The 16697-nt window shown below is 49.1% G+C and overlaps 1 protein-coding gene across 8 annotated transcripts in view; it reads left to right on the top strand.

The window, feature by feature from the left end:
* GTF2I (general transcription factor IIi) overlaps positions 1 to 16697 on the top strand; it is a 1750178-nt gene that overhangs the window by 99178 nt on the left and 1634303 nt on the right. For all 8 annotated transcript variants that reach the window (XM_078679426.1, XM_078679427.1, XM_078679425.1 and 5 more), the window contains exon 2: positions 14668 to 14768. In XM_078679426.1, coding sequence (XP_078535552.1) covers positions 14673 to 14768 — 96 coding nt within the window. In that variant the 5' untranslated portion in view covers positions 14668 to 14672. The remainder of the gene's footprint in view (positions 1 to 14667; positions 14769 to 16697) is intronic.

Below are 16697 nucleotides of genomic sequence, written 5' to 3'. Positions count from 1 at the left end.
CCCCATATCCTGTATTATATTGATGTTTATGTACAGCTTCCCTACATACTGCGAGGTCAAATGTGTACTTAAGGTGAAACGGGAATCTTCGCTGTGTCATTTACATACTGCTTGCTTCTAGGCCGTTATGCGTTCCATTTTGTGTTAAATTACTGGTTGCCCAACTTGGAGGATGTAAGGGTGTTGATTGTAGTTTAGCCTTTATGGGACATATTGGGTGAGCTTTTAAGGCGTTGTGTAAGTATGGTGCTCCTAATACATGGCGCATAATCCTGGCTAGTTACATAGTGTGAACATTTACGCAGCTTTGTAGTTACCGTCCGTATTTGTTAATGGTCTGCATGATGGGTAGTGACTGCTGTAGTTAGAGGGGTCGGAGTGGGACACAGTGGGTGGATGGATGCATGATGGATGGATGGATGCATGATGTATGGGTGGATGCATGGATGGGTTGTTGGTTGGATGGGTTGGTGGATTGCATAAATTGTTGTGGGATTGGCTGTATATATGCATCTATCCATCCATCCACCCATCTATGCATCTATCCATACACCCATCCATGCGTGCACCCATGCATGCACCAACTCATCCATGCAAGCATTACAACAAGAGCCCGCAGCTCTCCTTCGTCTCTCCTCGCCCCCCCTTCCCTGAGCCCGCAGCTCTCCTTTGTCTCTCCTCGCCCCCTTCCCTGTGCCATGCCCTGCTATTGTAAATGACTGCCATTTATTTATGTTAAAAAAAAACATAAATAAAAAAAATGTCGAGCAATGCCAATAGCTCTAACTTTAACAAAGGCAAAACCATTGCATTGTAAATGCTTGTTCTTTTTTACATTTCGTAATCTCCAGTCTGTCTGTGGCCTGGCCACGGGTATGTTGAAAGCCACCAGAAATGGTGAACATGGTGTAAAATAATTGGGGATGTTGGGGGGAGTGGTCGAGATGGCTCTGTAAATGATGCAGCTTGTTTTGAATATGGTTGGGCCCGCAAAGGCAGCTAAAAAGTCAAGATAGGAGTGATGTGATATTTTCTTCCAGTCCCTGTCGGGACTTGCTGTGGTGAGTAGGATGCATGTAAAGGGGGGGGGGAGCCACGATACTGTCAGAGGTTGCCCCCTCACAATGCCCCGCCCATGAGACTGCAATGCTAATTTACAGACTATCTACTAATAGAAGTACAATTTGTAGACTTGTGAAGGTCTGTATTGAAGTATATGGTTCAAAGCTCTGGAATTCACTGTGTGATATTAAAACACCCTTGCAGCACATTGTAGTTAAATTCAGAGGTGCACATTGGAGGTGACTGCATACATGTGACCTATGCAGCAAGTTACATACCGTTGTTTTAAAGTTCAAAAATGCAAGGTCTGATTTGGTTGATAATCTGTGGAAGATTACATGTTACTGGTGGGAGCTAAGCACAGTGATCATCTTGAGAGGGTTTGATGGATATACCTTCTACAATTTACATCTTTAGCTAAAATTGTCTGGCCGTTTAAGCATTACACATGGACTTTATTCATCCTATTTAGTCAAATGCTTGCTTAAAAAGTTCTGTTTTTCTGAAGGTTCAGTAGTTTCACAGGTCTCTGAATACTGCAGTCGGTGATTTTCAGATTTGGAACCCTATAGCCAAGGCTTGTCTTTGTATGTCTCCAGACTATACTAATGTTACTGACTGGTCTGTAAGATAGTAGTGGAATCTCCTGGTTGGTACATCATGAGCAGTTAACACCCGAAAGTGTCCTGGTTGGTAAGAATGACATTTAACTGCTCATGGTTTCCATGGGTAGCCTGTAAAGTACTTTGATGGGCTTCGATTGTTTTCTCAAGCGGTAAGACTCTTTTGGTGTCCGATTTTGCCCAGATGGCTCTTTTTGTTACCTTTTTCAGAAGGTTATTCAACGAATGCCATTATAAGGAAGGCGATACAAAAGGGGATGATGGACCGAGCGTTTGAGCAAATCAAACACTCACCCCCAGTCAACTGATCTTGGTTTAATCCATCACCATTCTTAAGCCCACTCAGCCACCCCAGTTCAGACATGGCCATATGCAAATCAGTCAGACCCTGTGCCTCATGGGAACAGTCCAGCCCGAACTACCAAGCCATGTCTTCCCTGGACCGGAAACAAGCACATGGAGATCTGACCCCTCATCACGGCATCGCAAAACGCTTAAGAACAAGAGCAATGCCTACTTTAGGAAAATCAAGCGTGCGAAAGCTGACTTCTTCAGCCTTCAGTTGGACCAAGCAAAAAACAGACCAAGAAAACTGTTCGAACTAGTCAAAACTCAAACGAAGACGCAACCCTTACTATCAAACGACACAACAAACGACATCCCAAACTGTGAAGACTTTTCTGCTTTCTTTAAGCTAAAGACCGACAACATAAGGTGTGACCTCCTTAATGATGTAGGTCGATACCCGAGCCACATCAAAAGGCCCGACACCCAACCTAAAAATAACGCATCCTGGTCGTCATTCGACACCTACTCTGAAGAAGCAATACACAAGCTGCTCGGCACCTTGAAGCCCTCTAATCACCTCACAGACCCCCTACCTGCTAATGCTGTAAGAGACTTCACCCCCGTACTCCTCCCACTCTGGACTAAAATCATTAACAGCTCCCTTCAGCAGGGTCTCATCCCAGACTCCCTCAAGGTGGGGCAAGTCACGCCCATACTCAAGAAACCTACAGCAGACCCGGCTGACTTAAACAATTACCGCCCTATCACCAATATCCCCACTCTGGCCAAACTACTGGAAAAATGTGTGCAACTCCAACTAACAAAACACATTGACCGATTCGAACTCCTCGACCCTCATCAATCAGGCTTCCGAGCGAAGCACGGAAACGGCCATGACACACATAATTGATGACGCCCTCCAAATCCTTGATCGCAACGACTCCTGTCTCCTCATCCTCCTGGACCTCTCCTCAGCATTTGACACGGTCAAACATGAGAACCTATTGGAGCTCCTAAATACCAGAATGGGCTTATCCGGGACTGTGCTCAAATGGTTCACTTCCTTCCTACACAACCGGTCTCAGAAGTTCAAGATCAACAATGTGTTGTCCTCACCTGTGCCAGTAGATTTAGGCGTCCCACAAGGATCTTCCCTCTCACCCACGCTGTTCAACCTCATCATGGAACCACTTGCTTCCTTGCTCCAAGCATCCGATGTACACTTCCATATGTATGCCGATGACACACAACTTTACTTAAAGGTACAATCCCCGGAAGATATCAAACTTCTGAACTACACACTCAGAAACACCCAATCGTGGTTGGCCGACAATCACCTCAAGCTAAATGCGCTGAAAACTGAGTTCCTCCTGATATCGCCCCCTGCGAAAATTACCACCACCCAAATCTGGCTCAATCACCTAACAGCATTCAATGTCCGAACCACCATCGTGGACTCTGCGAAATCCTTAGGTATCACACTTGACGCAAAGCTCAATATGCAACAGCACATTAGCAAAGCAACGAAAGGAGCTAACTTTCAAATCAACACTTTGAGGAAACTCAAACCCTTCCTCCCAGCCAAGGACTTCCAAACTGCTGTACAAGCCCTAGTCATCCCCCGCATAGACTACGGAATTGTGGCCCTCAGCGGACTCCCTCTAGCAACAACCGCACCCCTAAGAGCCTCCTTGAATGCTGCTGCGAGACTCATTACTGGCTCAAGGAAACACTCTCAGATAACTCCTGACCTGGAATCCCTGAAATGGCTTCCCTTTGAAGCCAGAATACAGCTGAAAATTGCCGTTATGACACACTCTGCCATACACCTCAAGGCACCCAACTACCTCACTCAAAAGTTGTCTATATCAGGAGGCTCGAGATCCAATAGAAGTACAAAAAGTCTGCTCCTGAAACCTCGCAGATTCCGTAAGGAAAAAACTTACAAACGCTCCTTCTCAGGGATGGCACCCAGGATCTGGAATGCACTCCCTCCGGAAACGAGGCTTATCTCCTCCACTCTACTCTTCAAGAAAGAAGTGAAAGCCATCCTTATGGCCAAGTTCACCTGAACCTTATTGTTGTAGTTCAGAGACTTTGCATCGATTTTGTAACATTGATTATTTGATGGACCAATAACTTCATACTCATGCATGATTGTGATCCTATTATGCTACTCACCTACTACCCATTACTATACGGTGCACATCAGTTTGTTGAATCTCCCCCTTGATGCCCCTACCCCTTGTTCTCTGGATCTCTAAGTAAGTGATATAGATATCCTTTTAGCCTGAGCCCTCCTGATTCCTTCTGCAACTGGATCAAAGACTCTGCACCGTCCTATATTATTGTCTATTTTAAGTGTTTATTGGTACCTGCTGATCTACATTGTAGCTGGATCTAAGACTCTGCACCGCCTTATATTGTTATATATATATATATATATATCAGCACATGACTGCTATTCTAGCATTGTATCGTTTACTATACTGTACCCAATTATTATGTTTATTCACCCTCCTATTGGCCACTCCCCTCCCCCTGTGAAGCGCTCTGATATCTGTAAAGATCTTGTTCGCGCTATATAAAACTTTGAATAAATAAATAAGCATCCTGGGACCGGTTTCGGATTCGTAATCCTCATCAGCCAGGCTATCTTGAATCCAGTGGCCAAGTGAGCAAGGGACTCGCGTCTGAGCATACCCTGCCACACTTAGGGCGAACAAAGTGATACAAAAGGGGATGATGGATGGAGCGTTTGAGCAAATCAAACACTCACCCCCAGTCAACTGATCTGGGTTTAATCCATCACCATTCTTAAGCCCACTCAGCCACCCCAGTTCAGACATGGCCATATGCAAATCAGTCTGACCCTGTGCCTCATGGGAACAGTCCAGCCCGATCTACCAAGCCCCCTTTTGTACCGCATTATAAGGAAGGCAGCAGGTCCTCTTTATCTATTCATCAAAGATCTGGAACAACTTCCACATATCCCCCATGATTGCCCATATGCTGCTTCGATTTATGGAAGAATTAAAGACTGGCCTCTTTACACGATAACCACTCACATTTGCTCCCAAAATCCAGCCACTTCTCCTGTCCCGTGTTGACTGTATGCTGGCCTTTGACCCTGTACAGAGCTCTATTGCCTTTGGATAGGTTAGCTACATACATAGAAGTATTCATTGATAAACCCGCTTCTTTATGACTTCCATATCTTTGCTTACATTTAACCTACCCTTGGCAAACAAAGCATACCTTTAGCCAAATAACTGCATGTAGATATTAATTTTATTCATGCCGTCACCCAGTGGTTGGGAGGATCACTTTTAGATTACACTTTCTAATTTAACGTCTTGTAAGCCCCATAGTAATTGCTCATAATGTTCTCTTGTTATGTCATTAATTGCATGCCTATTTTGTAAGCCAGAGGTTACTACGTTTTTCCCCCTCCCCTTGTTCCCAAAGCAGGTTAATTATGTATTTTGTACATTCTAAATACAAGTGTAACTATTAACAAGTTTAGTAGCATTTAATTTGACGACTTCTGAAAGTTGAAATAGTGAGTTGTTCTTGCTAGGATATGAACTTCTGGCATGTGACGGAAGTAAGCATTTAGTTCACTCACTCTGAACGCTTTGTGTAGATCAGCGGTACTTAAACATTTGACTTCTGTGAACCCCCACTGAATTATTACTGGAATCCGGCAACCTCAGCAGCCTTTATTGGAAACTAGGGACCCCCATCTTAAGTAATTTCTTTTTTTTAAAATTAAAAACAATACACTAATACAAAACACCGTATACATCAAACAAATGCTCATATATTGAAATATTTTGTTTCATCACAATCCAATATTGATAGTTTTCAAACTTATTTTTTTTCTCTCTCTTTGTATATATTTTATTATTTTTAAAGCATCAATGTTAAGATTATTTCATCCTGTGAGAGTTGCTAACCCTATGAGTAGGCCTTGCAACCCCCCTAGGGTTTGAAGAACCCCTGTTGTAGATGCATGCTTCTTTACCTCAGTTCAATATTGTGCACTCTAGAATGTTTGAGTTTCAACTTGTTCGATCAGGAACTTTACCTGCATGATATCCACTTAATGCCACTCACTATTCATTTTTTTTAGGTCGAGCTAGACGTAAGCAATGCGAAGCATTGCTTAGTCAGCGAAGACATCTATTGTCACCCGTTTCTGGGAATGTGGACACAAGAGGGTGCACGAGCGCAGATTTGCTCAGATTTGACCTCGTGAGCGCGCACGGCGCCGTGCCCCTCTTGTGCCACATTCCCTTGAGCAAACACACTCCACACTCACGCATGCGCACATACACAGCCATACACAGGCACACACCTACTGCATACACACACGCAGACCCACGCGCACACACACACACACACTGCATACACACACGCAGACCCACGCGCACACACACTGCATACACACACGCCCCCCCCCCCCCCCTTACCTCACCAGGCTCTTTTCTTGCGGGCTCCTTCTGCCTGGCTCCCAGTGGATGGGCGGGTGCGATGCGGCCAGGGGCTCCAGTGCTGCTACGGCGGGCGGGGGCGACGCGGCAAGGAACGGCCAGGGACTCCAGTGCCGTCCATCACCTCTTGTACGCCATTAGCAGGCGGAGCCAGAGACGCGGCCAAGAACACTGTGCCTGCGCAGAAGTGCGTGCGCCCGCCTGACGTCACTTGTCGGAGCCGGAGACGCGGCCAAGAACACTCTGCGCTTGCGCAGAAGTGCGTGCGCCCGCCTGACGTCACTTGTTTTTAGTACTTGTGTTTAAGATGTCGTGAAAACTGGAGGGGCCGCGCCTGTACCTCAGTGCCAGAACTAAAGGGCCCCCTTGTTTGCAGGCCAGCTGCGGTCACACAGTGTGTAGCGCGAGGGCAGCTGGCTGCACGTCATGAGATGTGCGCGAGCCAGGAATTCTGAGCGCGTGAAGAGAACACTGCCGAAATCCCAAGGGGGGCTACGGGGCGTCATTGAGCAGTCACGTGAGATTTCTAACTTTCTTTTCCAGGCCTTCCCTTCCTCTTCCCGCCCGTTCCCAACCTGTCATTCTTTTGCTTATCGCTCTGCTTCTTGTGGCCCTCCCTCCCCTATCTGGCCCACTAGGGCACACTAAAATAGCACTCTCTCATTTCTGTCTTTAAAAACAGAATGACGTATATGGTATGTACTATAATATAGTCTAAATAGAATCGTGTAAATGCTATTTAATCTCTTTTCTCACGTATGAAGTATATTGTTTATGCTAATCAGACGTGAGTGGTAAGGCAATGGGACAATATTTTAGTAATGCTCACCGATTTTATTGTTTCTTTTCTTTTAAAATTTCTTGTGCTACCTCATGGTAATGATTCTTTCGGTGGCGTTCATGAATATGTTTTATGCGTGTGAGATTTTTAAGCGATTTTTCAATATGCGTAACTTTTTTTGTATGCATAATACACAAAGCAATTACATAACGTTCTGTGGACCGCAGCGTGCATTCCATTTGTTGTTTTGGGATCTCCTAATTCAAAATGTCTGCTGCCTCGGTGTCCGGAAATTGCATGATTTAGAGCATTGGCATGAAATTCACAAAGCTAGTTTATTCTTTGAGTCCGTTGTCCACTCCTGCCGCAAACTATGCTTCTGCATCCTCTGTTGTTCTCGTGTCTGTTTCCCCGCGCGCATCTGTCTGTATGTGTACGCTTGGTTGCACGTGTATTTTATTTGTTATTTCACAACCCAGTGTTCAAATCATCCCTTCACACGTTCGCTCCCATTAAGAGTGCACGATTCAACCCCCATTCACACGCAATCGCATTCGTACGTTTATCACTTGATCTATGAATGTGATAGTCTGCGGAAGCTACCGTTTAAGCGGCCAGGTGCAGGCAGAACAGGATCATAATAGGTTCCCAGTCCCATTTCCTACTTGCTGGGACAAGTCACACTTTTAGTCAAAATGTAGGGAAACCACAGAACGGGGCTTCAGCTGGTCAGGCATCCTTGTATGTTTGAGAATCATTTCAGTCAGCCCAGTTCTGGGGGAATATTGTCCTGAATATTACTTTCATAATGGGGACATCCTAAAGACATGAGTGTATTGTCCACGGTAACCGCAGGAGGGTTCCATAGTGCCTTGATATTAAGAACCTTCATTGAACCCACTCTGCCATTTGGGAATGAATGTACCTGTGCTACGCCAAGGTTGAACGAGAAATTGCTTGAATTATCCAGGTGGTAGTTCACGTCTGAGACATAAGGGATGAGAACCTCCCCTGATGCTGTCCACCCTCACACACCGCACCCTCACACACCGCACCCTCACACACCGCACCCTCACACACCGCACCCTCACACACGGCACCCTCACACACGGCACCCTCACACACGGCACCCTCACACACGGCACCCTCACACACGGCACCCTCACACACGGCACCCTCACACACGGCACCCTCACACACACGGCACCCTCACACACACGGCACCCTCACACACACGGCACCCTCACACACACGGCACCCTCACACACACGGCACCCTCACAGACACGGCACCCTCACAGACACGGCACCCTCACAGACACGGCACCCTCACAGACACGGCACCCTCACAGACACGGCACCCTCACAGACACGGCACCCTCACAGACACGGCACCCACACAGACACGGCACCCACACAGACACGGCACCCACACAGACACGGCACCCACACAGACACGGCACCCACACAGACACGGCACCCACACAGACACGGCACCCACACAGACACGGCACCCACACAGACACGGCACCCACACAGACACTCTGCACCCTCACACACTCTGCACCCTCACACACTCTGCACCCTCACACACAGCTTATCTGTTATTTTCTTCATTCATTGGAAAGTTTACTCCCTTTAAGATCTGAACACAGCTGCCTGGTCCTGTTTATGGCTAATAGATCATGTCTGTAGCCACACTGCACCCTCACACACACACGGCACCCTCACACACACGGCACCCTCACACACACGGCACCCTCACACACACTGCACCCTCACACACACTGCACCCTCACACACCGCACCCTCGCACACACTGTTCCCTCACGCACACACTGCACCCTCACACACACACTGCACCTTCACATACCGCACCCTCACATACCGCACCCTCACACACCGCACCCTCACACACACTGAACCCTCACACACCACACACCGACACACACACACCGCACACACACACCGCACACACACACACATACACACCGCGCACACACACACACACACACACACACACACACACACACACACACACACACACACACACACTCTGCACCCTCACACACACACTCTGCACCCTCACACACTCTGCACCCTCACACACTCTGCACCCTCACACACTCTGCACCCTCACACACTCTGCACCCTCACACGCCGCCCCCTCACACACCGCCCCCTCACACACACCGCACCCACACACACCGCACCCACACACACCGCACCCTCACACACACCGCACCCTCACACACACCGCACCCTCACACACACTGCATCCTCACACACACTGCACCCTCACACACACTGCACCCTCACACACACTGCACCCTCACACACACTGCACCCTCACACACACTGCACCCTCACACACACTGCACCCTCACACACACACTGCACCCTCACACACACACTGCACCCTCACACACACACTGCACCCTCACACACACTGCACCCTCACACCTCACACACACTGCACCCTCACACACACTGCACCCTCACACACACACTGCACCCTCACACACACTGCACCCTCACACACACTGCACCCTCACACACACTGCACCCTCACACACACTGCACCCTCACACACACACTGCACCCTCACACACACACACTGCACCCTCACACACACACTGCACCCTCACACACACACTGCACCCTCACACACACACTGCACCCTCACACACACTGCACCTCACACCTCACACACACTGCACCCTCACACACACTGCACCCTCACACACACTGCACCCTCACACACACTGCACCCTCACACACACTGCACCCTCACACACACTGCACCCTCACACACACTGCACCCTCACACACACTGCACCCTCACACACACTGCACCCTCACACCCACTGCACCCTCACACCCACTGCACCCTCACACCCACTGCACCCTCACACCCACTGCACCCTCACACCCACTGCACCCTCACACCCACTGCACCCTCACACCCACTGCACCCTCACACCCACTGCACCCTCACACACCCACTGCACCCTCACACACCCACTGCACCCTCACACACCCACTGCACCCTCACACACCCACTGCACCCTCACACACCCACTGCACCCTCACACACCCACTGCACCCTCACACACCCACTGCACCCTCACACACCCACTGCACCCTCACACACCCACTGCACCCTCACACACCCACTGCACCCTCACACACCCACTGCACCCTCACACCCACTGCACCCTCACACACACACTGCACCCTCACACACACACTGCACCCTCACACACCCACTGCACCCTCACACACCCACTGCACCCTCACACACCCACTGCACCCTCACACACCCACTGCACCCTCACACACCCACTGCACCCTCACACACCCACTGCACCCTCACACACCCACTGCACCCTCACACACCCACTGCACCCTCACACACCCACTGCACCCTCACACACCCACTGCACCCTCACACACCCACTGCACCCTCACACACCCACTGCACCCTCACACACCCACTGCACCCTCACACACCCACTGCACCCTCACACACCCACTGCACCCTCACACACCACACACCGCACACACACACTGCACCCTCACACACCACACACCGCACACACACACCGCACCCACACACACACACACACCGCACCCACACACACACACACTCTGCACCCTCACACACTCTGCACCCTCACACACACTGCACCCTCACACACTTTGCACCCTCACACACAGCTTATTTGTTATTTTCTTCATTCATTGGAAAGTTTGCTCCCTTTAAGATCGGAGCACAGCTGTCTGGTCCTGTTTATGGCTGATAGATCATGTCTGTAGCCACACTGCACCCTCACACACACTGCACCCTCACACACACACTGCACCCTCACACACACACTGCACCCTCACACACACACTGCACCCTCACACACACACTGCACCCTCACACACACACTGCACCCTTACACACACTGCACCCTTACACTGCACCCTCACACACCGCACCCTCACACACCGCACCCTCACACACCGCACCCTCACACACCGCACCCTCACACACCGCACCCTCACACTGCACCTCACACACACACTGCACCTTGTGGAGAAGTGTGGCTCAGGGGTTAGAGGCAGCAGACCCGGAAGCTGAGATCGGTCCTGGACCAGGGTTCAATTCCCCGCCTCGGCGGGTCTTGGGCTAAAAATTCCACGGACTCGATAATTCTCGCCCCGGTGCCTCCTCGACTCACGGGTTCACACTCTGCGACTCTGGGCAATAGCTTGCTTAATCTCCACAACGGCCCCTCGCGGCGGGATGCCTGACTTTCACCTTGTGGATACCCTGCTATCTCACAGGGGGAATACCAGGAAGGGTTCCCTAAGCAAGCGCCGGGAAACCCACTGCGGGTAGCTGTGCGCTATATAAGCTCAACTACATTTACATTTACCTCACACACACACTGCACCTCACACACACACACACTGCACCTCACACACACACTGCACCTCACACACACACTGCACCTCACACACACACTGCACCTCACACACACACTGCACCTCACACACACACTGCACCTCACACACACACTGCACCTCACACACACACTGCACCTCACACACACACTGCACCTCACACACACACTGCACCTCACACACACACTGCACCTCACACACACACTGCACCCTCACACACACTGCACCCTCACACACACTGCACCCTCACACACACTGCACCCTCACACACACTGCACCCTCACACACACTGCACCCTCACACACACTGCACCCTCACACACACTGCACCCTCACACGCTGCACCCTCACACGCTGCACCCTCACACGCTGCACCCTCACACGCTGCACCCTCACACGCTGCACCCTCACACGCTGCACCCTCACACGCTGCACCCTCACACGCTGCACCCTCACACGCCGCACCCTCACACGCCGCACCCTCACACGCCGCACCCTCACACACACCGCACCCACACACCGCACCCTCACACACACCGCACCCTCACACACACCGCACCCTCACACACACCGCACCCTCACACACACCGCACCCTCACACACACTGCACCCTCACACACACTGCACCCTCACACACACTGCACCCTCACACACACTGCACCCTCACACACACTGCACCCTCACACACACTGCACCCTCACACACTACCCCCTCACACCCTGCACCCTCACACCCTGCACCCTCACACCCTGCACCCTCACACACCGCACCCTCACACACCCACCGCACCCGCACACACACTGCACCCACACACACACACTGCACCCGCACACACACTGCACCCGCACACACTGCACCCGCACACACTGCACCCGCACACACACTGCACCCGCACACACACACTGCACCCGCACACACACTGCACCCGCACACACACACTGCACCCGCACACACACACTGCACCCGCACACACACACTGCACCCGCACACACACTGCACCCGCACACACACTGCACCCGCACACACACTGCACCCGCACACACACTGCACCCGCACACACACTGCACCCGCACACACACTGCACCCGCACACACACTGCACCCGCACACACACTGCACCCGCACACACACTGCACCCGCACACACACTGCACCCGCACACACACTGCACCCGCACACACACTGCACCCGCACATACACTGCACCCGCACATACACTGCACCCGCACATACACTGCACCCGCACATACACTGCACCCGCACATACACTGCACCCGCACATACACTGCACCCGCACATACACTGCACCCGCACACGCCGCACCCTCACACGCCGCACCCTCACACGCCGCACCCTCACACGCCGCACCCTCACACGCCGCACCCTCACACGCCGCACCCGCACCCGCACACACACTGCACCCGCCGCACCCGCACACACACTGCACCCTCTGCACCCACACTGCACCCTCTGCACCCACACTGCACCCTCTGCACCCACACTGCACCCTCTGCACCCACACACACTCTGCACCCACACTGCACCCTCTGCACCCACACACACTCTGCACCCTCACACACTCTGCACCCACACACACTCTGCACCCACACACACTCTGCACCCACACACACTCTGCACCCTCACACACTCTGCACCCTCACACACTCTGCACCCTCACACACTCCAAATACCACTCAGTGCCACATAATTATATGCAACATAATTGCACACCTCATACTTACACTCTACTCAATGCAACATAAATACACTTTATCTATCTGTCTCTCTATCTATCGCCCTCACTCTATCTATCTGTCTATCTATCGCACTCACTCTATCGCCCTCACTCTATCTATCGCCCTCACTCTATCTATCGCCCTCACTCTATCTATCGCCCTCACTCTATCTATCGCCCTCCCTCTATCTATCGCCCTCACTCTATCTATCGCCCTCCCTCTATCTATCGCCCTCCCTCTATCTATCGCCCTCCCTCTATCTATCGCCCTCCCTCTATCTATCGCCCTCCCTCTATCTATCGCCCTCCCTCCCTCTATCTATCGCCCTCCCTCTATCTATCTATCGCCCTCCCTCTATCTATCTATCGCACTTACTCTATCTATCTATCGCACTTACTCTATCTATCGCACTTACTCTATCTATCGCACTCACTCTATCTAGCTATCGCATCACTGCAGCATCACTCAGCACCACCACAGCATCACTCAGGGGCACCACAACATCACTATGCGCTACCACAGCATCACTGAACGCCACAGCATCACTCGTCACCACCACAACATCACTCAGCACCACCACAGCATCAATGTGTGCAATCATTCAACAACAACTGGTTCAAATATGTTATCTCAATGTTTCAAGCTTTATTACAAATGTCACAAAAAGATGTTAATATTTCACTTCTGTTCTTGGATTTCCGTCACAATAAAATACAATGAACATAATCTTTAAATATTTACAAAAGCTATTGCCATTATAAATTACAATAACTTTTACTTCAGTATTAATTCTTAAAAAAATTAAAAGCCATTTTTATTTGTAATATCAATACATTTAGGTCACGTAAATACAACACATATTGCATTACAAATGCTATAGGTGTCACATATGCGAAAGTTAAAACTATTGGCATTGTAAATGACAAAGCTATTAATTTCGCTATTTTCAAAACCAACACATAAATAAAAAATTTGTCATTTACAGTACCAATAGCTCAAACTTTCCTAATGCGAGACCTATTGCATTGCAAATGCTTGTTCTTTTTATGATTTGTATATGGTCAACTAGACAAGTAGTACGACTTCCTCTATGGAGTTGATAAGCTTTCTGAGCTTTTAGAATGTTTTTCCTCATCAGCATTAACTCGGTGTGTTCAAGAGGGAGTATAGAGATTTACTATTTCCTTTTATTGTTTACAAGTAACTTTTCTACAAATTATCATTTTAACAGGCACTATGTCCGTCCCAGGCATGCCAGTCGTGGGAGGCGATGATGGTCCATCGGATAATAGGATGGTGATTACATTGCTCATGTCTGCACTTGAATCAATGGTAAGACTGCTTTTGTCTATAATCGTCTGAAGTTATCCGTGTGCATCTCAACTCTGGATCTCACATGCTTAACTAAATGGCCTATAAGTTTACGTATTAGAAGTTTGTAATTTTTCACCACTCACCACTGATGTTTGCAAAGCAGTCTCATGAACTCTTGCTTTTCTTTGACTACATTTTACAAGTAATAACGCATGAGCATGAACAGCTTTGATTTTTTTTTTCATGCTGGATCATAGTCTGTATTGTCTCACCTGTAACCCCATCATGTCGTTGACATTAGAAAACTCCAGCCCAAGCAGTGTGAGCAGAAGAACCCAGCTTAACTTGTGATCTATATTTGTCTTTTACATAACGCTCGTGTTCCCGGGTGACTTCTTCAGAGGTATAAATGCCATGTACCTCACATTCCCACCAGATGGCTGACTGTAGTTGTCGATCCAGACAGCAAATGCTTTGCATTTGCTTTTGTCTAGGCTCGACCTAACAATTTACTGAAATAAAAAGCGCTCATCTCATCAACAGTTTCAATTTCACTCGTTCCTTCATAACCCAGTTAGATACCTCAGTGTGTATGCGTGTGCACCTGCTTCAGAAATATTTTGGCAATTGAAAATTATATCTTCAACACCGTCGGGGCCAATTCAGCCGCTCATTCTTACTAGGTTAATAAAAAGTGCCACTGAGTTAAACAATCGAACTTACTGATATGTGCACTGCTCCGAAGCTGCAAGACATGCGAAATAAGTTATTATTTAATACATTTCACAATACAAGAACGGTGAAAAAAAGAGGAGAGTTTGCGTTAGACACTGACATATTCCCCACTGCAACGTATCACAGTGCCAGCCATCCCCTTGCAGTAGTGCATTCACGGCCAATCACTGCACGAATAGGGAAGGACAATATCACAACACAAGCATTCAATAATAAACAACAACTAAAATATGTCCGTGGCTAAGACAGAATACTTATTCCGCAAAGGAAACATTTGATTGGTCCTAGTACATTGCTGGGTATCCAGGGTCGACCCCACTTCGGAAATGCAAACTTAAGCAATCTACATGACCACCATACACACCCGACTTGGAAGTAAGTCTTGAAAGTGGTGCTCAGTCACATTTAAGCAGATCCCAATTCTGTCGGTTGATGAAGTAGGGAAGGAAAAAGCATTTTACAAAGCACACACGACACGAACTCTGGAGTCTTGGCCCTAAAGAAGTGAACAACCTCCCCAGTATCCCACATTGTTTCTAAATGGACAGGGACGTAGCATGGTCAATAAGATTGGGGGGAGGGGGCTTCGGATTTTAAGGCAGTGGAAAGGGAGAGGAATGAGTACTTGTAGGAGTACTAAGAGAGAAAATGCAATATTTTGTAAAAGAACCAATATTTTAGAGGATTTTCAAAGCAGAGTGCATGTGTATGTGTATGTTTATGTGTATGCAAAAATTCCTGCTGAAATCAAACTGATATTCTCACCATAACCGACTGAAAGCACCTGTACCCAATTATTTCTCTGAAACAACATTTCTTGGTGGGATGTAACACCCCCCTGAAGCTAAACCCCTGTAAATGTGCGGCCCTTAATCTCTGCAGATATCGGATTACTGCACGCACGCAGACTCTGCAACTTTGCATTAGTGACCGGCCATCGCCCATCAGCATCTCCACTGACAGGGCTAGTTCAGAATCTAATTTTCAGTCGATACTTTGTCGTTCCCTCGTGCAAAAATGCCTAGTCATCCGTGCAAATGTGCTAAATTGCTAGTAAAATACACCGAATCCTGCTCCAGATGTTCTTGAAAGCACTTCATCGGTTGCCACTACTGCACCCACTATTACCCTACCGATGTAAACATAAACAAACAATGCAGGCTTGGAAGAATTCTAACAGAAACGCATATTCAAGACCTAGCATACTAGGCG

This window comes from Lissotriton helveticus, chromosome 3_1, assembly GCF_964261635.1.
Source record: "Lissotriton helveticus chromosome 3_1, aLisHel1.1, whole genome shotgun sequence".
Taxonomy (NCBI): Eukaryota; Metazoa; Chordata; class Amphibia; order Caudata; family Salamandridae; genus Lissotriton; species Lissotriton helveticus.
This window is presented reverse-complemented; position numbering and strand designations above follow the sequence as displayed.